Below are 20,765 nucleotides of genomic sequence, written 5' to 3' on the forward strand. Positions count from 1 at the left end.
GCTCAGCAGTTAAGACCACTGACCACTCTTCTAAAGGCCCCGGGTTCAGTTCCCAGCACAACCAACTCTAATCCCAGTTCCAGGAAATTCAAATTCCCCTCTGCCCTCCATTCTTGTGCTTAAACACATAATACATACATGCACATGGACACTCAGCCAGCCCTAACAGTGAATCATAGAGAGGAAAGACCAATTTAAGGAATTCTACACCTGTCTGCTCAGGACTGGGTTAGGGTTTCTAATCAAACTGCTTGAGGTCCTACATTTCAAATGATATTCATGTATTTGTATGTCTAGTAATATCCCTCCCAATTCATTTTGAAATAAACTGGCAAATGCTGTATCTTTGCCTATTTTTACACATAGAACAAAACTTTGAGTTAGGAAAGATCATGGGTGCGGTGAACAACCTTTTTGTACACTATGAATGTGTACCACTCTCATTGGCCAATAAAAAGCTAACTGGCCAACAGCTGGGAAGGAAGAGATTGAGCGCAAGAGCCAGACTGTGAGGATTCTTGGAAGAGGAAGGGTGGAGTCAGAGTCACCGACATGGACAAGAAGCAAGATAAGGATGCTGTGTGGTAATATTTTGTTTGTGCCTTAACAAATGAAGCTTGTCTGGAGATTGGAGTGCGGAACTAGACACTAGCTAAGCATAGAGGCCAGGCAGTGGTGGCACATACCTTTAGTCCCAGCACCTGGGAGGAAACAGGAACTAATATGGCTGGTTGGAGAGGATGTGATAACACAGGGAGGAGAGAGGAGCTTGGCCCTTTTACAGCTGAGGAACTGTTGAGAAGTGGCTATGGTTTGGTCCTTTGTCTCTCTGATCTTTCAGCATTTACCCCCATATCTTTTTTTTAATTAAGACCTTTTGTGAAGCAGACATTAAACTTGTGGTCAACTTGTAGTAGAATTATCCCTCAAGATTACAGAGACATAGTTAGAGCAGTCTTGGAGCCTGGTCCTCAATTATAATGGAGGACCTGGTAACAAGATAAGGCTAAATGTGGTGATATATTGTTTATGATTTATGATTCAGAAAGCAAAGTCAGCCATAAGCTACAGAGATCAGGCAGTGGTGATACACACCTTTAATCCCAGCAGTCAGAAGCTAGGAGGTGGTGGTACACACCTTTAATCCTAGTACTCAAGATTAAGAGGTAGAGAAGAGACATTAAAAGATAGTTTGGGTATTACAAATTAGGATAGAAGGTAAATTAGGTAAAACTTGGAATCACCAAGATAGGAGTATCTTCGCTGAATTTGTCAAATGCAAATGGATTAGATATTGTTGATGTACTTATTGCCTGTATATAATATATATAGTTTTTGCACTTAATTTACATATTTTTTCTTATATTAGTTATAACCTTTTTATTTTAGACAAAAAAAGTTAAATGAGGTAATATTTTGCTTGTGCTTTAACCAATAAAACTTGTCTGAAGGTCAGAGTGAGGAGCTAGACTAGTTAAGCATAGACCAAGCACTGGAAGCACATAGCTTTAATTCCTGCACGTGGGAGGAGGAGACAGGACATGATATGTATGGCTGGGCAGAGAGATGATAAAGCAGGGTAGAGACTGGACCTTGGCCCTTCTTTAGCTGAGAAGTTGGCAAGGTGGGAGGTGGCTGTGACTTATTCCTTTGTCTCTCTGATCTTTCGGCATTTCCCCTGATATCTGACTCTGGTTTTTTTTTTTATGAGACTAATTAGAATTCATGCTACAATGCTGTACTGAGAAAAAGTACCAAGACATGTAGCTAAACATAGATAAGAATTATGGGTTAATTTAAGAGTTAGCTAGTAACAAGCCTGAGCTATTGGCTGAGCATTTGTACTTCATATAAGCCTCTGAGAGATTATTTGGGACTGGGTGGTCGGGAAGGAAACATCTGACTACACATGGTTTCGTTTATTTATTTTTCTGCATATGAGTATTTTGCCTGAACATATGTCTGGGCCCCATGTGGATAAGATACCACATAGTCTCCAAAAGCAGCCAGTGCTCACCATAGCTGAGCCACTGCTCTCGGTCTGGTCTTAAAGGCTTGGTGGACAACTTCTCTCTCACCCAGCTTATGTTCTAGTGGACATGAAGATTGTACTGTTCTTAATTCCTGCTGGCATGCATGCTGGGGAGGTCTTGATCCTCTGCAATAGCTCGTTGAGACTTTGACAAACTCTTGGCAGAGCTCTGTACCATGCTGCTTCCCAACCAAGACTGGCATTCATGTTGGGTAGAAACACTACATTTTCATTAACAAAACAGAAGAGCATTTGACAGACCTTCAGTTCTGCGTAGATTATCAGAAGAATGACTATTCCTACAGTCCTCCCTCCTACAGAACTTATAGCTGCTATGGACTCTTTGATGGATCAGAAGGCCTGAACTCCAACGGAAACCCTTACCACACACATCACACGTGTAGGGTTTCTCTCCCGTATGGACTCTCTGATGAGCTTGAAGATTTGACCTCTGGCTGAAGTCCTTCCCACACACCTCACATTTGTATGGCTTCTCCCCAGTGTGGACCCTCTGATGGGCCTGGAGAGTGGAAAACCCACTGAAGCTCTCACCCCACTGTTCACACTTGTAGGGTCTTCCTTCTGTGTGGGTCCTCTGATGGGCTTGGAGGCGGGAACTCTCACTGAATCCCTTGGTGCACTTCCCACATGCGTATGGTTTCCTCACCATGTGGACCCTGTGATGAACTTGCAGGCGGGAACTCTAGCTGAAGCCTTTCCCACACACCTCGCATGTGTATGGCTTTACTCTGGTATGGACGCTATGGTGACCTTGTAGATACGCTCTCTGACTGAAGCCGTTCCCACACACCTCACATGCATATGGTCTCTCTCCAGAATGAACACTCTGGTGACTTAGAAGGTATGATTTCTGACTGAAGCCCTTCCCACACTCATCACACTGGTAAGGCTTCTCTCCCGTGTGGACTCTCTCATGCGCCAGGAGAGTTGAAGCCTTGCTGAAGCCTTTGCCACATTCTCCACATTTATAGGGCTTTTCTCCTGTGTGAACCCGCTGATGAATCTGAAGATTAAAACTCCAACTGAAGCCCTTCCCACACTCCTCACACTTGTACGGTTTCTCCCCAGAGTGAACTCTCTGGTGGCCTTGCAGGTAGGAATTCCGACTGAAGCCCTTCCCACACTCCTCACACTTGTACGGCTTCTCCCCAGTGTGAACTCTCTGGTGGGCATGCAGGTAGAAACTCCGACTGAAGGACTTCCCACACTCCTCACACTTGTACGGTTTCTCCCCGGTGTGAACTCTCTGGTGGCCTTGCAGGTAGAAACTCCGACTGAAGGACTTCCCACACTCCTCACACTTGTACGGCTTCTCCCCAGTGTGAACTCTCTGGTGGGCATGCAGGTAGGCACTCTGGCTGAACTCCTTCCCACACTCCTCACACTTGTATGGTTTCTCTCCCGTGTGCACTCTCTGGTGAATGTTAAGCACCCATCTGTGACTGAAGCCTTTCCCACAGGTGTTGCATTTGTGTGGCTTCTGTTTCTGATGATCTTTGGGGCTGGAACTCCAGCTACAACCATTCCTACCCTCTCTAGTAAAAGGTTTCTCTCTGATGTGAAGTTGCTGATGGCCTTGAACACGCAAACTTTGACCAAAGCTGCGTGAATGTTTAGGAGGCTGCTCCCTGGGATGCACGGCTGGGAAGTCCTGGAAATGTGGGGGCAGCCTGAAGTGGTTACCACACTCAGAGTTACAGAGAGTCTCTTCCACATGGACTCTGTGATGAGGGTGAAAACTTGAACAACGTGTGAAATCTTTCCTACCCTCCACACCTGGATATAGTTTCTCTTCAGCATGGGTGTTCCCATTGACTTGGAGATACGAACTCTGATTAGAAACATTCCCATTCTCCTCATACTTGTTGGGCTCTTCCCTAGTGTGGGCCCTAAAATTGCTACCACAGTGTAAACAGCAGTCCAGGGTTTTCTCAGGGATGCTGCACTTCCGGGAGGCATCAGCTGGGTGGGCACATCCACAAGGGTGAGGAGGGGAGCCGCGGTGGACGTTCTCACTGCACTGGCACAGGGCGCACTCTGGACACTCTCTCGGAGGGGAACGCACAGGAGGGCTCTCAGCAGCACCCTCAGCTCCTGTCTCCACACTCTGATGACTGTGACGAGCTGAGCCGTCACCACGGCCCTTTCCACACGGACTGTGTGCACAGGGCTTCCCTCTGGAGTGGAATTGCTGCTGTGTGACAGAGCTGTGGTCCTCACTGTGACCATGGCCCCAGGCTTTTCCAGCCTCAGTACATGGGCAGGGCTCAGGCCCTAACCTAACCAAGTCCTGCTTTAACGACGATACTGTCATGGTCTCTTCTCCGTTGTCATGGACACTACAGCTTCCCTGCTTTCTGTGTAACCCCTCACTGTCCCTGTGGTATGAGAACCACCTGATGCCCTCACACCTGCAGAAGTGATTTCTCCTGGACATTTGCTGACCTTCCCATTGGCAATTACACGCTCCATGGAGATATGATTCCCACCAGAACTGCTTGGCTCTCAGCGAAGGAAACCCTTGATTTTTCATAGAGGCAGCGTCATCATCTACAGGAGGCCACACGTAGTTCCCGTCTTCAGAAATCTGAACCGGCATGCCTGCGCACACCAGGCAAGGACAATCTCCTTGGTTCTGAGACTCGGTGTTTCCCTCTGGACATCTTCTCATGGAATCCTGACCCCTGGGTAACAAGCCTGCACCTCCTGGCCAGGTCTGACAGGAGGAGAATGCTCTGGGACAACAGGAGTTTAATTCCACAGCATGTCCACCCTTGCTTCCTAGGAGGATGAGAATCCAGAGAAATGCACAAGTGAGCACCTTATTAAGAGACTTGGAAGTCAACCCTTGGCTAACAGCAGGAGACTCACGTGTCACCCTGTTCTATGAGCACTTACAAAACACCCGATACAGACACAGAAGCCACAGAACCACAGCTCTCTGGGTACCTTAACATCTAGATTTTCTGTCAGACAGTAGGGATGCACACCTTTAATCACAGCATTCAGAAGGCAGAGGCAGGTGCATCTCTGGAGAGTTTGACACCAGCCTGGTCTACACAGTGAGTTCCAAGACAGCCAGGGCTACACAGAGAAACCCAGTCTCAAAAAAAAAAAAGAAAAGGAAAGAAAAAAGAGATATTTTTTTGTTTGTTGTTTTTTGAGACAGGGTTTCTCTGTGTAACAACCATAGCTATCTTGGAACTTGCTCAAACTCAGAGATATGGGTTTTTCCTAAAAAATGTGCATATCATATATGGCCCCATGGAAAGGTCCAGTGAACTCTAAGCATGTCATTGTGTCTTTATCACACATTGTTGGGTGATCCAATGGTGAAAACAAAAGGGGACATTACAAAGTGGAAAATGTCTCCTGTGAGCATGAGTGTGTGCTCTCACTCTGTCCCTCTATGTGTGTGTGGTCTCTCTCTCTCTCTGTATCTCTGTCCCTCTCTTTCCCCGAGTGTGTTTGGGGTCAAGCCCTGGCATGACTGAGGAAGTCAGAGGACAACTTGGGGAGTCAGTTTTCTCCCTCCTCCTATCAGGTGGTTCTAGGGATGGAACTGGTGTCTCCGGCTTGGTGACGAGCACCCTTACTCAGCTCTTAGCGGCCCTGCTCTAAGCACTATTAACTATTTGTGAGGCGGGTGGGGCCCAGTGGAGAGTTAGGGAGAAGTGACTTCCCTGCCCCGTGTTCTGGAAAGAACTCCCACCCCCTGACCCGCAGCTCGGGCTCCCACCTGGGAGTCCACGTCCTGGGGCCTCCACCATGCAAAGCTTCTCTTCCTTCTCCAGCTGGGCTATCAGCCCTGGTTTGAAGGGCTCCTGCGCTATGTGAGAAAGACAGAAAAGCCATCTCTGATCATGTCTACGTTGTCAAACGACATAAAAAGAAACAGCTGGAATGGAGGTGTATGTCTGTCATAGCTGCGCCTGGGAGGCAGAGACAGACAGTTTGAGAATGGTCTAGCCTGGGCTCCATGGAGGGCTGCTGCTTACTGGCTGCAGTGCAATGTGTCCACCAACTTCACCAAACCCTATTTGCTCCCAAATCTGTTCAGAGTTTCTACAGGTTCCTTGGGAAACATCTGATTTTCTAGGAGAGGCAATGTTTGGCAGTACACCTGCGCCATCCACTGACCAGGCACGGTAACTACAGGTATTTTAATCTAAGACAAAACAAGAGGTGATTTTTCCAATTTAGGAATCACCAATTGGTGGTAAGAACATCTAATTATAACATGGCAGGTAATTTTACACTGCAGGATTTTTTTTGGTTTTTCGAGACAAGGTTTCTCTGTGGCTTTGGAGGCTGTCCTGGAACTTGCTCTGTAGACGAGGCTGGTCTCGAACTCACAGAGCGCTGGGATTAAAGGCATGTGCCACCAACGCCCGGCTAACACTGCAGGCTTTTAGATATTTCGTTACCAATGTCATGGATTAAGAAGTAAAAGACAATTATGATATTTTTATATGTATATGTGTGCCATGCTTGTGATCATTGTGTTAATACATGTAATCACATGGAAAAAACATGTACAAATGATTCGAAAATTAGAGTAAAAAATTCAGGAAAAAGGTGATTTAGTTACCAAAACAGATAATTTGGAATTTGATCAGAACAACCTTCGAGACACATTCAATTCATTGTCCACTGCACTTATGGCTAAGTTGGAGTCTAGCCAAGAGGAATTTTCAAAATTAACAGGGTCAATTCAATCTGTGTCTGAAAATAATGACTATCTAGCGGACTGAATGTGTTTTCTGGAAGGAAAAATAGATGCCTTTGGAGTTTTTAGGGAGGATGGTATGAAAAGCTTGGAGTCACGTTTAACTGAACAGTCCAAAGACTTGAAACAGTTTTTAACGCAGGAAATCCAAGACCTCAAAGAACAGTCCAAGGACTTGGAATAATTTTTAATGCAGGAAATCCAAGACCTCAATGAGCAGTCCAAGGGCTTGGAACAATTTTTAATGCAGGAAATCCAAGACCTAAATGATGACATGGTTGCAAAATTTCAATCTTTAGAAGATACGTCATCTGAAACAGGAAATAAACAAAATATGGCTACTAGACATCTTTAGGTGGCCTTTCCAGTAACCATGATAGAAAAGCCAGCATCGAGGAGGAACCAAACTGGTTCCACTACACATAAATGGAAACCTATTCCCATGAAAGACATGAAAGCTATAAGGCAAGCAATAATGTCTTTTGGGGTCCACAGCCCTTATGTGAAACTAAACACATGGTCTACTACTAATAAAATAACTCCCTCAGATTGGCATGATTTAATATCTGCAGTGCTGGACCAGTCTTCCCAAATACAGTGGAAAGCTTTGTGGAGACAGGAAGCCAAGGCCCAGGCACTTGAACTTCAAGGTTTGAAGGACGGCTTTGAAGCTTCCGAAAGTAAGATTATTGGGGAGAAGCAATTTTCTGACCCGCAAGTCCAAGCTGATTATGATGAGCATACATTTGATTTATGCAAAACAGAAGCACTAAATACTTTGGATAAGGTTCGTGAAAGAGGGGAAAATGTTGAATCATATTCAAAAGTGATTCAAGGTCCGAGAGAAAGATTCTCTGAATTCTTACAAAGATTATCCAGAGCAATAGAATTACAGATAACTGATCCTAATATTAGGCAACTTCTTATAGGATCTTTGGCGTATGAGAATGCAAACCCACAATACAAACAGATACTGTGGCCATTACGGATCAGATCAGGACCACTGGAGGAATGGGTCTTACATACAACTAATGTTGAGTATGACAATCCAGAGGCAGGAACCTGGATAGGAGAAGCCATTTCTATAGGATTTCAGAGGAATCAGGATGAAAAATGGCATATCCAGGAGGAGATACCGAATTGGGTTGGAGAAGCAATCTTCAGAAGTTTCAAAAGACATCTAAACCTTAGATGTTTTAATTGTGGTAAAATAGGACATTTGAGTAGGAATTGTAGACAAAGCATTCACAGAAATAATGCTTCTACCAGAAATACTTCACACAGAAGGCCTCAGCCTCCTGATCTCTGCAAGAGATACTGGACCAAAGAATGTTGGTCAACTACAGACAGACAAGGTAAGCCTTTGCAGCCAGGAAACACGCACAGGGGTCTCCCCGTAGAGGCCCTAAGATCAAGGGTGATTTGGTCCTTCCCAGTAACAGTGGAGGACAGCCTCTCTCAGGACAATTAGGAAATCCACAGCCTACTGTAAAGACTAATGGCACTGTGGATTAGTTATTGAGGAGGAGCTAGTTGATACTGGAGGAAATAAAAAAGGAATAGTCTGGCAAACTTCTATACAAGATCATAGACCCAAATTAGCTACAAAAATGAATAATAAATTATTTTACGGGGTCTTAGACACTGGAGAAGAAGTAACAATAATAACTCAGAAAAACTGGCCAGTAGGTTGGCCCTCTAAAGATATAAATGTTCAATTTCTAGGAATTGGGACCTTATCTCATGTGAAACAAAGTGTCAGATAGATAGAATGTATTAGACCAGAAGGGCAGAGAGGAAGTTTGAGGCCATATGTCGCAGATATTGCTATGACTCTTTGAGGTCGTGATTTATCACAGCAATGGAATCCCCAAATTAACATTCCTCCTGTATCAGATATGAATCATATACAAACTCTAGATGGTAGAAGAAATGTTGTAAGGTATTACAAAAAGCAGTTGCCAAACATACAGGCTGTACAAAAACAGGATGCTAATGTCAAACCTACAGAGCACCTGAAAACTCTGCCCTTAAAATGGCTAACAGATGAACCTGTCTGGGTAGGTCAATGGCCTATGACATCTGAGAAGTTAGAGGCTTTGGAGTAGTTAGTTCAGGAACAGATAGATGCTGGACATATTGAAGAATCAACTAGTGCATGGAATTCACCTGTTTTTGTTGTCAAGAAGAAGTCTGGTAAGTAGAGAATGGTTACTGATCTTAGAGCCATCAACAAGGTAATTCAGCCTATGGGGTCTCTACAACCTGGGATGCCACTACCTTCTCTAATACCTAAGGATTGGCCAATTATAGTTATAGACTTAAAAGATTGCTTCTTTACCATACCGTTACAAGAAAACGACAGAGAAAAGTTAGCCTTCACATTACCTACCTATAGTAATTCCCAACCGGTACAGAGATTCCAGTGGAAGGTACTGCCTCAAGGTATGTTAAATAGGCCAACTTTGTGTCAATATTTTGTGCATAAACCTCTATAAATTGTTCATAAAAAATTTCCACATTCGTTAATATATCATTATATGGATGGCATATTACTGTCTGACTCAAATAAGGATACTTTAGAAAAGGTGTTTAAAGCAGTAAAGGAAACTTTGCCTCGCTGGGGATTACAAATTCCCCCAGAAAAAAATACAAAGAGGAGATTCTATTAACTATTTAGGTTATAAAATAGATGCTCAGAAAATTAGACGACAGAAAGTACATATCAGAAGAGATCGTTACCTGACTCTTAATGATCTTCAAAAACTATTAGGAGAGATTTCTCAATTACAGACAATTATTGGTATAGAAGGCCATGATTTAAAACACCTTAAAATGGCTTTAAAAGGAGATAAAGACCTAAACAGCCCACGAGTACTATCAGCTGAGGCTGAAAAAGAATTAGAATGGGTAGAAAAGAGAATATTAGAAGCATATGTGGACCGTGTGGATCCAAAGCTGGACTGTATTCTGGTTATTTTACCATCTAGAGAATACCCCTCAGGAATATTAATGCAGAGGGAAGACATCATACTAGAATGGGTATTTCTGCCATATAAACAGAATAAAAAATGAAAACAAATATAGAAAAGATCTCCGATTTGATATTAAAAGGTAAGGCAAGGCTCTGTCAACTGACTGGGAAAGACCCAGCTGAAATTATTGTACCTTTAACAAATGAGGAAATTTCCTCCTTGTGGAAGGATAATGAGTACTGGCAAATGGCTTGCAGTGACTTTTTGGGAAGTATTAGCAATAACTATCCCAAAAGAGAGAGAATCAAATTCATAAAGAAAACAATTTGGATTCTTCCATATATCGTGAGACAAACACCTATTTCTGGAGTTCTTACCTTCTGCACGGATGCAAACCAATCAGGTAAAGCAGGGTATAAATCAGGAAATATAAGTAAAGTAGTTCAATGCCCTTACAACTCCATACAAAAGGCAGAATTATATGCCATTCTCATGGTATAAAGACTTTACAGAGCCTCTCAATATAGTCACAGATTCTCAGTATGCAGAGAGAGTTGTCTTGCACATTGAGACTGCAGAATTTGTTCCTGATAGTACAGAATTAACCTCATTGTTTTTAAAATTACAGGAAACCATCAGAAACAGGACTCACCCTATATATATAACACACATCAGATCCCATAAAGGTCTGCCAGGTCCTCTGGCACAAGGCAATGATGAAATTGATCATTTTTTAACAGGTAATTTGTTGGAAGCTTCAGAATTTCATAAGAAACACCATGTTAACAGCAAAGGTTTAAAGAAGGCTTTTTCTATCATCTGGCAACAATCCAAAGAAATAGTAAGAAATTGCCCTACTTGCTCATTCTACAATCAAACTCCGTTACCAGCAGGTTGTAATCCTAAAGGTATTCTCAGAAATGAACTTTTGCAAATGGATGTGAGGAGCCGCCCTCGCTATCGCTATTGCCATTAGAAGATGGCGCTGACATCCGCTGTCAGTTAGAGTTCACCGTTTAAGCTGTGCCTCTCCCGTGGCGTCATCTGGGGTGATGAGCAAACCACCAATCCCGGCTCTACACGTCTCACTCGGAGCTCCTAGGCTTATATAAGGGGCTGGGTTTCTTAGCTTAGGGTCTCCCTCTCAGAAGCTGATCATCTATCTCTCAAGATGCATTAAAGCTTTACTGCAGAAGGATCCGAGTGTCCTGTGTCGTTCTTGCTGGCGAGACTGTGGAGCGGGACATCTGGTGCCGAAACCCGGGAACTCTTCAACATCGCCGGCGCCGCAGGAGACCCCTCGGAAGACGGGGCAGATTCAGAACTGCAGGGACGTAAGTTCAGAGAGGTATGCTTGATCCTGAACACCCCCTTTCTCGACTTTGGCCTTAGTTTGTCATCACCGTGGGACGGGTCAGTGGATGCTTTGGTGCTAGTCCTGTTTGTCCTTCTTCTTCATCGTGGCTGGTACTGACAGAACGGTGCTGTCAGTCTGGTAAAGGAGTCTAGCGCCGTTTTTCAGATAAGCCGCTAGCGCGATGGGGTCCTCACAGTCAGTGGTTACTGCCCTACAGACTGTGCTAAAACAAAGAGATCTCAAATTGCACCACGAACATTTCAAAATTTTGTGAAGGAGGTAGATAGAGTGGCACCATGGTATGCTTGTTCCGGGTCCCTCACTGTGGCCTCATGGAACAAGTTAGGTAAAGAACTAGACAGGAAGCATGCAGAAGGAGATATCTGCTTAGGTACCAAAGCCATTTGGAAGCTAGTTAAAAACTGCTTGGAGGATGAGGCCTGTCACCCTGCTATAGTAGAAAGTCAGGGAACCTTAGAGGAAGTTCAGGATAGCATGTCAGAACCTGAACGGAGTGAGAGAATGGGAGCTCGCAAAAGGAAAGACATGTCTAAGAAAAAAGGCCCTCCCCAAGAAGTTAAGAAAGGGGGGAGAGAAAGAAGGGAGTGATCATTCACCCCCTATCAAATCTAAGAAAAAGAAAAAGCCAGAATCTAGCCTATACCCTACGGTAAAGCTAGAAGCCTTGGAGCTAGATAATTCCGATTCTGACACTCTGGATTCTAGCGAATAAGCTGTTCTAGAGGAGGAGGTGGCATGGCATGAGGAAGAAAGATATCACCCTGATAGACACCGGCCGCTAAAAAAACAAAAATGAATGTGAGGCCACCGCCTATAAATCCGGCGGGCTCACGCCCCTCGGCGCCTCCGCCGTATGAGCTTCGGCTGAATACTGGTACTGACTCCTTTTTACCGTTAGAGGAACGGAGAAAAATACAAGTGGCTTTTCCAGTATTCGAGAATGTGGAAGGCGGAAGAGTACATACCCCCGTAGATTACAATCAAATCAAAGAATTGGCCGAATCCGTTCGTAATTATGGGGTCAATGCTAACTTTACCACAATACAGGTGGAAAGGCTTGCTAATTTTGCCATGACTCCCACTGACTGGCAGACGACAGTGAAAGCAGTGCTTCCCAACATGGGACAATACATGGAATGGAAGGCTCTCTGGTATGATGCAGCTAGAGTTAATGCCACGGCTGAAGATGAGAATCAGAGGCAGTGGACATTTGAAATGCTGACAGGTCAGGGTCAACATGCCCTTAATCAAACCAACTACATCTGGGGCGTCTATGGTCAGGTGTCGGCCGCCGCTATTAAAGCATGGAAGGCCCTCACAAAAAGGGGAGAATCCAGTGGACACCTTACAAAGATTGTCCAAGGACCCCAAGAGCCATTTTCAGACTTTGTGGCCAGAATGACCGAGGCCGCCGGTCGCATCTTTGGTGATTCAGAACAAGCTATGCCCCTGATTGAGCAACTTGTCTATGAACAAGCAACCCAGGAATGTCGAGCGGCTATCGCCCCTCGCAAAAGCAAAGGTTTACAAGATTGGCTCAGAGTGTGCAGGGAGCTGGGGGGGACCCCTAACCAATGCAGGACTAGCTGCCGCCATTTTACAAACGCACAGGCGTAGAGATTTATCTAGTCGAAAAGCTTGTTTTAATTGTGGGAAAATGGGGCACCTTAAGAAAGATTGTCAAGCTCCTGAAAGAACAAGAGAACTGGAGCTTTGCCGTCGTTGTGGTAAAGGTTATCATAAGGCTAGTGAATGCAGGTCAGTCCAGGATATAAAAGGGAGGCTTCTGCCCCCTATTGAAGAACCCAAGGTACCCCAATCAAAAAACGGGTCACGGGGCCCATGGTCCCAGGGCCCTCAGAAATATGGGAACCGATTTCAGAAAAGCAATCAAGAGGAAGTAGAGGCTTCCGAGGAACCCCCCGGAATGGACTTGCGTGCCGCCTCCGACTTCTTACTCATGCCCCAAATGAATGTTCCATCGGTCCCAGTCCATTCCCCTGGACCTTTGCCCCCTGCCACCATTGGGCTTATTCTGGGCCGAGGCTCCTTAACTTTACAGGGACTCATTATATATCCTGGGATTGTTGACCCGTATCATAAAGAGGAGATTCAAGTTCTCTGTTCTAGCCCTCGGGGTGTATTTTTTATAAAGCAGGGAGATAGAATTGCACAACTGGTGTTGCTGCCCTCCCTCGGGGATGGAGAAACCTACACTTTACAAAAAAGGGCTATGGGATCTTCTGGAAGTGATTCAGCCTATCTTGCTATACCCCTAAATGAGAGACCTACAATAAAATTGTTAATTAATGGAAAAGAATTTGAAGGGATAATGGATACGGGAGCAGACAAAAGCATTATTTCACTCCATTGGTGGCTGAAGTCTTGGCCCACTGTTGTTTCATCTCATTCTCTACAAGGTCTTGGATACCAGTCCTCTCCTGCCATCAGTGCCTCAGCCTTAACCTGGCGGAACGCTGAGGGCAAATGGGGATGTTTTACCCCCTATGTGTTGCCACTCCCTGTAAATTTATGGGGACGGGATGTGTTACAAGCCATGGGCATGACCCTAACTAATGAATACTCCCCCCAGGCATCAGCCATTATGGCAAAGATGGGGTATACAAAGGGTAGAGGCTTGGGTAGGCAAGAACAAGGCAGAATAAAACCCATTACGCAACACGGAAATCGGGGTAGAAAAGGACTGGGTTTTATTTAGGGGCCGTTGAGGCTTCATGACCCATACCGTGGAAAACAGAGGAGCCGTTATGGGTCTCTCAATGGCCTCTATCCTCTGAAAAATTAGAGGCTGTCACAAGATTAGTGCAAGAACAGGAACGGCTGGGGCATCTAGAGCCTTCTACCTCCCCATGGAATACACCAATTTTTGTTATTAAGAAGAAATCTGGGAAGTGGAGATTACTCCACGACCTGCGGGCCATTAACAATCAGATGCATCTTTTTGGCCTTCCTTTGCTTTCTGCACTTCCTCAAGATTGGAAGCTTATTATTATAGATATTAAGGATTGTTTCTTCTCTATTCCACTTTACCCACGGGATAGACCAAGGTTTGCCTTCACTATCCCTTCTCTTAATCATATGGAACCAGACAAGAGATTTCAGTGGAAGGTACTGCCGCAAGGCATGGCCAATAGCCCAACAATATGTCAGCTGTATGTGCAGGAGGCTTTGGAGCCAATTAGGAAGCAATTTACATCTTTAATCATGATCCATTATATGGACGATATTCTTATTTGTCACAAAGAGTTAGATGTTTTACAAAAGGCTTTTCCCATGCTGGTGGCTGAATTAAAACAGTGGGGATTAGAGATTGCCTCAGAAAAGGTTAAAATTGCAGATACAGGCCTCTTTTTGGGCTCAATGATTACTCCCAAAAATATAGTTCCTCAGAAAATAGAAATTCGCAAAGACCACTTACAAACATTAAATGATTTTCAGAAACTTCTGGGAGATATAAATTGGTTGAGGCCCTTTTTAAAAATTCCATCTGCTGATCTAAAACCCCTCTTCGATCTCCTGGAGGGTGAGCCTCATATCTCCTCACCCAGAAAATTTACCCCTGCGGCCCACCGAGCCTTACAGATGGTAGAAGAGGCCTTACAGGAAGCACAATTACAACGTATTGAGGAGTCACTACCTTCTAATCTGTGTGTTTTTAAGACAGCTCAATTGCCAACTGCAGTCCTGTGGCAACATGGACCATTACTTTGGATTCATCCAAATGCTTCCCCTGCTAAGATTATTGACTGGTACCCTGATGCTGTTGCACAGCTCGCGCTTCGCGGAATAAAAGCAGCTGTTACGCATTTTGGCAGGGATCCTGATTCCTTGATTGTGCCTTATACTGCTGCACAAGTTCAGACCTTGGCAGCCACATCTAGTGATTGGGCAGTTTTAGTTACTTCCTTTTCAGGACAAATTGATAATCATTTTCCAAAGCATCCAATTTTACAGTTTGCCCTAAACCAGGCTATAGTGTTTCCACAAGTGACAGCTAAAGACCCACTCCCAGATGGGACTGTGGTGTACACTGATGGATCGAAAACTGGTATGGGAGCTTATGTGGTCAAGGAACTTCACCTCAAGTTGTAGAATGTCTGATAGTACTGGAGGTTCTTGAGGCTTTTCCAGGACCCCTCAATATTGTATCAGATTCCTCTTATGTGGTTAATGCAGTTAATCTCCTTGAGATAGCTGGAATAATAAGATCCTCCAGCAGAGTTGCTAACATCTTTCAGAAGATACAAGCTGCCTTGTTAAATAGGAGATTTCCTGTTTTCATTACCCATGTCCGAGCACATTCTGGACTCCCAGGTCCCATGTCCTCAGGGAATGACTTAGCGGACAAGGCTACAAAGCTGGTGGCCGCTGCCTTGTCTACCCATGCACAAGCAGCAAAAGAATTCCATCAGCGCTTTCATGTGACGGCTGAGACCTTGCGCCGTCGTTTTGCTCTATCCAGGAAAGAGGCTAGGGAAATTGTTACTCAATGCCAGAATTGCTGCGAATTCTTACCTGCTCCCCACGTGGGAATAAACCCACGTGGCATTAGACCATTGCAGATGTGGCAGATGGATGTTACTCATATTCCCTCTTTTGGAAGGCTTCAATATGTTCATGTTTCTGTTGACACCTGTTCTGGCGTAATGTTCGCCACGCCCCTAACAGGGGAAAAGGCCTCATATGTGATTCAACATTGCCTTGAGGCCTGGAGTGCTTGGGGAAAACCCAGAATTTTAAAAACAGACAATGGACCAGCATATACCTCTCAAAAATTCCGACAGTTTTGTCGGCAAATGGATGTTACCCATCTAACTGGCCTACCTTATAACCCTCAAGGACAGGGCATTGTGGAACGTGCCCATCGTACACTCAAATCATATCTGATTAAACAAAAGGGGAGTATTGAGGATGTTCTACCCTCGGTACCAAGAGTTGCTGTGTCCATGGCACTTTTTACCCTTAATTTCTTGAACTCTGATGCCCAAGGCCACACTGCGGCCGATCGCCACAGTTTAGAGCCTGATAGGCCAAAAGAAATGGTAAAATGGAAAGATGTCTTGACTGATCTCTGGAAAGGCCCGGATCCTATTCTTATAAGATCCAGGGGAGCTGTGTGTGTTTTTCCACAGGAGGAAGAAAACCCCTGTGGATCCCTGAAAGACTCACTCGAAGAGCTCCTTCACAACTCCAGAATAAGAAGGATGGAGGCCAAGTGGGTGATGAAGACTCTCCTACTCGGGATGATGGTTCCTAGTATGATGGGAGAGTTACGGTGGGCCATCATGTCTACCTTCCCCTACCGATGCCAGTGATGCATAATGCCCAGGTGTTCCCTAGATTTTTCACAACTAATAGAGAGTTGGGGCTTGCCTTTTTGCCTTTAGATCCTCAGATACAGAGTTTTCAGGATGAGAGAACCTTGTCATTGGTAGGAAGCTTGTGCTTTACTGTGATTTCTTCATTAAAGGATAATTTTATTCATATGGATCCAGAAAGATCTAATGCTAATCCTTTTGAATTAATGGAAGCTGTACTGATCTTTCTCCTATGGCAATGATTGCTGGAGGATATAGTGAGAAGGGACAGATTACTTTTGATTGGAAAGGGGCATTAGGCAACAGTCTGAGTGAGGGACAGAGCTCTGGATCATCTGATTGGTCCTCCTCCAATGTTAAGTATACCCCTTTTAAGTGAACTAATTATTCAGCTGCTCCAATTTGTGTTTGGCTGCCCTTTATTTGGGTTGTGAGTAATGATACCTCAGGTAAGAATCAGAAAGAAATAAATTGCTCTGCTTAGAATTGTTTTCATGCATTATGCTGGGATGCTATTAAGCACCCTTTTGCTTTGGTAATGCGCATGCCTCGATTTGTTCCAGTTCCTGTTGAGGCGCCAAGTAGTTTGAGTTTGTTTAGGGAAAAGGGAGATTTTTGGGATCTCTGCTATTATTGTGGGCCTGATAGCTGCCGCCGCGGTTACTGCTTCGGTTACCGCCTCGGCCCTTGCACTTTCTGCCACTGTGCAGACAACTCAAACCATTAATGAACTATCGGCCACTGTGACCATGGCCCTAGATAAACAGGCCACTGCCAGGTCTCAGATACAAGGAGGCCTGATGTTGGTAAACCAACAGATTAATTTGGTTCAGGAACAATTGGATATATTGTGGCAGATGGCCCAATTGGGATGTGAACAAAAGTTGCCTGGCCTTTGTGTCACTTCAGTACAATATGAGAATTTTACAAGAGCAGCTAACCTGTCAAAAGCTCTGTCTCAACATTTATTACAGAATTGGACTTTTGAGTTTGAGCAGACACTCTGTGAGTTGAGAGTGGCGATCCTGCAAGTGAATTCCACGCGTCTGGATCTTTCTCTGATGGAAGGCCTCTCCTCCTGGATTTCATCTGCATTTTCTTATTTTAAGGAATGGGTGGGGGTGGGATTATTTAGCCTAGTTCTCTGCCGTGGAAGAGTGTTGATGCTTTGGATGGTGTGTAAGCTCAGAGCCCAAACAAAAGAGACAAAGTGATGGTGGCACAAGCACTTGCTGTCTTAGAACACGGAGCCTCCCCCTGACATTTGGTTAACCATGTTAAATAGGTCGCTGGCCTCCCGGCTCTTGCACCCCACGAGGCTAGTCTCATTGCACGGGATAGAGTGGGTAGGCTTCAGCAGCCCAAGGAGTTGCAAGGCTAAGCACTGCACAGGAGAGGTCTGCGGTATAACAACTTTCTCCTGGGAGATAAGTCATCTTGCATGAAGGTTCTATGTCATGATCTCCTTCCCCCAGAAAAACGACATCGGGACTGGTCAGGGCTCCCTCTGGGGATAAGACCCTGGAGAGGAGCTTTGTACATGTTCCAAATTTGCACATGGGGATTTGACCTCTATCTCCACTCCAAAGTTGTGGGTGTCCTATGGCTTCAAAAATAAATGAATAGGGGGAGATGTGAGGAGCCGCCCTCGCTATTGCTATCGCCATTAGAAGATGGCGCTGACATCCGCTGTCAGTTGGAGTTCACCGTTTAAGCTGTGCCTCTCCCGTGGCGTCATCTGGGGTGATGAGCAAACCACCAATCCCGGCTCTACACGTCTCACTCGGAGCTCCTAGGCTTATATAAGGGGCTGGGTTTCTTAGCTTGGGGTCTCCCTCTCAGAAGCTGATCATCTATCTCTCAAGATGCATTAAAGCTTTACTGCAGAAGGATCCGAGTGTCCTGTGTCGTTCTTGCTGGCGAGACTGTGGCGTGGGACAAATGGATGTATTTCACTTCCCAGAATTTGGCAGTTTGAAATATGTACATCATACATAGACACGTTCTCAGGCTTCCAATGGGCTACTGCCCTCAGCTCTGAAAAAGCTGATTCTGTTATTACACACCTCTTAGAGGTGATGGCTGCTATGGGTATACCTACACAAATAAAAACTGACAATGCTCCAGCATACGTCTCCAGTAAGTTGGAACAATTTTTCCAATATTATAATATAAAACATGTAACTGGCATACCTTACAATCCCACGGGACAAGCAGTGATTGAAAGATCTAACCGAACCTTAAAAGAGATGCTTCATAAACAGCCAGGGGCGACAGCGACCCCCAAACACAGGTTACATAATGCTTTACTAACGTTGAATTTTCTTAATGCTGGTGGAAAAGGACAAACTGCAGCAGAAAGACACTGGACTACAGAGAAGACTTCTGAACTGAACCAACCGGTGTATTTTAAGGATGTTATGACCCTCAGTCTGGAAACCAGAATATGTGTTACGTTGGGGAAGGGGTTTTGCTTTTGTTTCCACAGGAGAAGAAAACCTTTGGGTTCCATCAAAATTAATTAAGATTCGATCAGAACAGGAGACGTCTCAGGAGGAGGAAAGATGGTGGCTCATCTACAAGGTCTGCTATGTATAAGGAGACCTCATTAAAGGAAAGAGAAGTGTTCTGTTTGTGTCTTTACAGGAAAATTAGTTCCGAAAAGTGAAAAAATACTAGGTATATGGATACCTAAAGAAGACAGGATACCTACCCAGAGGACCATCAAACATGCAATAATACAATGTGGTATCAATGTCCAAATCTCTCTATTTTGTTATTATAATTTCTATTTTCTTTGTTTCTTAATATGCTTGAGTCCCAATTCATCTAATTATTGCTGGCTTTAGAGTTGGATTGGCTCTCCTGCTTTAAACCCAAGCATATTGTTAAAATACAATTTAGACTTTCTGTATTATATCAAAGAGCCATTGATATAAGACAGAAGAAAACAAAAATAGAGACTGTCATCTGTGTATACTTGGTTCTTTTTCCAAAATTCTAATCTCCTTCATGTTTATTATCTTCCTTAGGGTTGCCTTTCCCAGTATTCATACACATAAACGTTAAAAATTTCTGTGCTAACATTAATGCTTCAGTTTTCCAGAGAAAAAGGGATTTCCTGACAGCAGCCTTCAACTGCTTCACAAAGAGAATGTGGATTCACTTCCCCGACTCCGCCTGATTCGACTGGATGCATCTAAACTGCCCCACATCATTGATCCCACCTGACAGGCACCATCCTGAAACCAGTTTGGAACTACATCACTCGACACATCTCCAGACCAAGGAACTGATACAGTGCATCTTTTACAATCTGATCAGAGCTTCAGACAAGAGCTTCAATCTAAATTAGAACTCTAATCCAGAACTTCAGTCAAGCATCTCCTGCCAAACAGAGACTAATTAACCTACTTAAGACTCTTGTTACATTAACAATTTCTTCCCACAGGTCCCCATGATTGTCATTGTCCCACTTCAGCAGGAAGTAAATTTGAGAATTCCATGTCCCTTCTCCCTATTATTGATATTAGAGGATAGTTTACACCTGTTAATGTTAATTTGCAATTATTTTAGGCTTGGGATTGGAAGGAGGTGTTCAGACTTAGGCACCCCTTTCAAATAAGTTTATAATTTAGGTGGAATGGATATGTTTAGCTTAGGATAAGTAGACTGTAACTTAATTATCACCCTCTATGTATATATGTTGTATATGTTTGAGTTTGTATCGAATTTAAATAGTCTATTTAGACTAAAAGGGGAATTGTAGGAGTGAACCCCACAAAGCTATCCGCCCATGAGGGCAGGGACAAGTAAATTAGCACAGGTAGATATAAAAGGAAGTGAAAGGAAAAGGAGTTCGCTCTTTCTCTTGGAAGCCAGCCATGCTTCTAACTCGTAGCTTGTGTGACTCTCTCTCTGGTAAATAAATATATTGTATCTCCTATAACATCAGCTATCACCAATAGCTCCTCTTCCCAGATGACTCCAGCTTGTGTCAAGTTGACAAAACCAAGCAGGACTCTCATGTACAGCTCAAAGCACAGATGGACGGAGCCATGAGAAACCTCCAGTTAGACAACCAAGCCCAGAGAACACGTCCAGGAGTCCCCGGGCTCCCACACAGCTGGTCCCATGCATTCCTGGGGAAACCCAGGCCCCGTCCTCACCCACCGAGAGCAGCGTCCTGAAGGTCTCCAGCATCACGTCGCGGTACAGCTTCCTCTGGGCAGCGTCCAGCAGCTCCAGCTCCTCCTTGCTAAAGACCACGGCCACGTCCCTGAATGTCACC

At 44.5% G+C, this 20,765-nt stretch overlaps 2 protein-coding genes across 2 annotated transcripts in view; both read right to left on the reverse strand.

Annotated features, from left to right (window-relative positions):
- Positions 1-20,763, reverse strand: part of LOC101841768 (zinc finger protein 235) — a 38,601-nt gene extending 17,838 nt beyond the window's left edge. Inside the window, exon 1 of the mRNA XM_040734620.1 lies at positions 20,648-20,763. The gene's annotated coding sequence lies outside the window, so the exon portion shown is untranslated. The remainder of the gene's footprint in view (positions 1-20,647) is intronic.
- On the reverse strand, positions 2,293-20,765 carry LOC121135569 (zinc finger protein 112-like). The gene is made up of 3 exons (XM_040734618.1): positions 20,648-20,765; positions 5,793-5,882; positions 2,293-4,834 (listed from the first exon to the last, which is right to left on the reverse strand). Exons 2-3 carry the CDS (start codon positions 5,821-5,823, stop codon positions 2,736-2,738), a joined length of 2,130 nt encoding a protein of 709 aa, XP_040590552.1. The 5' UTR covers positions 5,824-5,882; positions 20,648-20,765; the 3' UTR covers positions 2,293-2,735.

This window comes from Mesocricetus auratus, unplaced genomic scaffold (genome assembly GCF_017639785.1).
Source record: "Mesocricetus auratus isolate SY011 unplaced genomic scaffold, BCM_Maur_2.0 Super-Scaffold_100038, whole genome shotgun sequence".
NCBI lineage: Eukaryota > Metazoa > Chordata > Mammalia > Rodentia > Cricetidae > Mesocricetus > Mesocricetus auratus.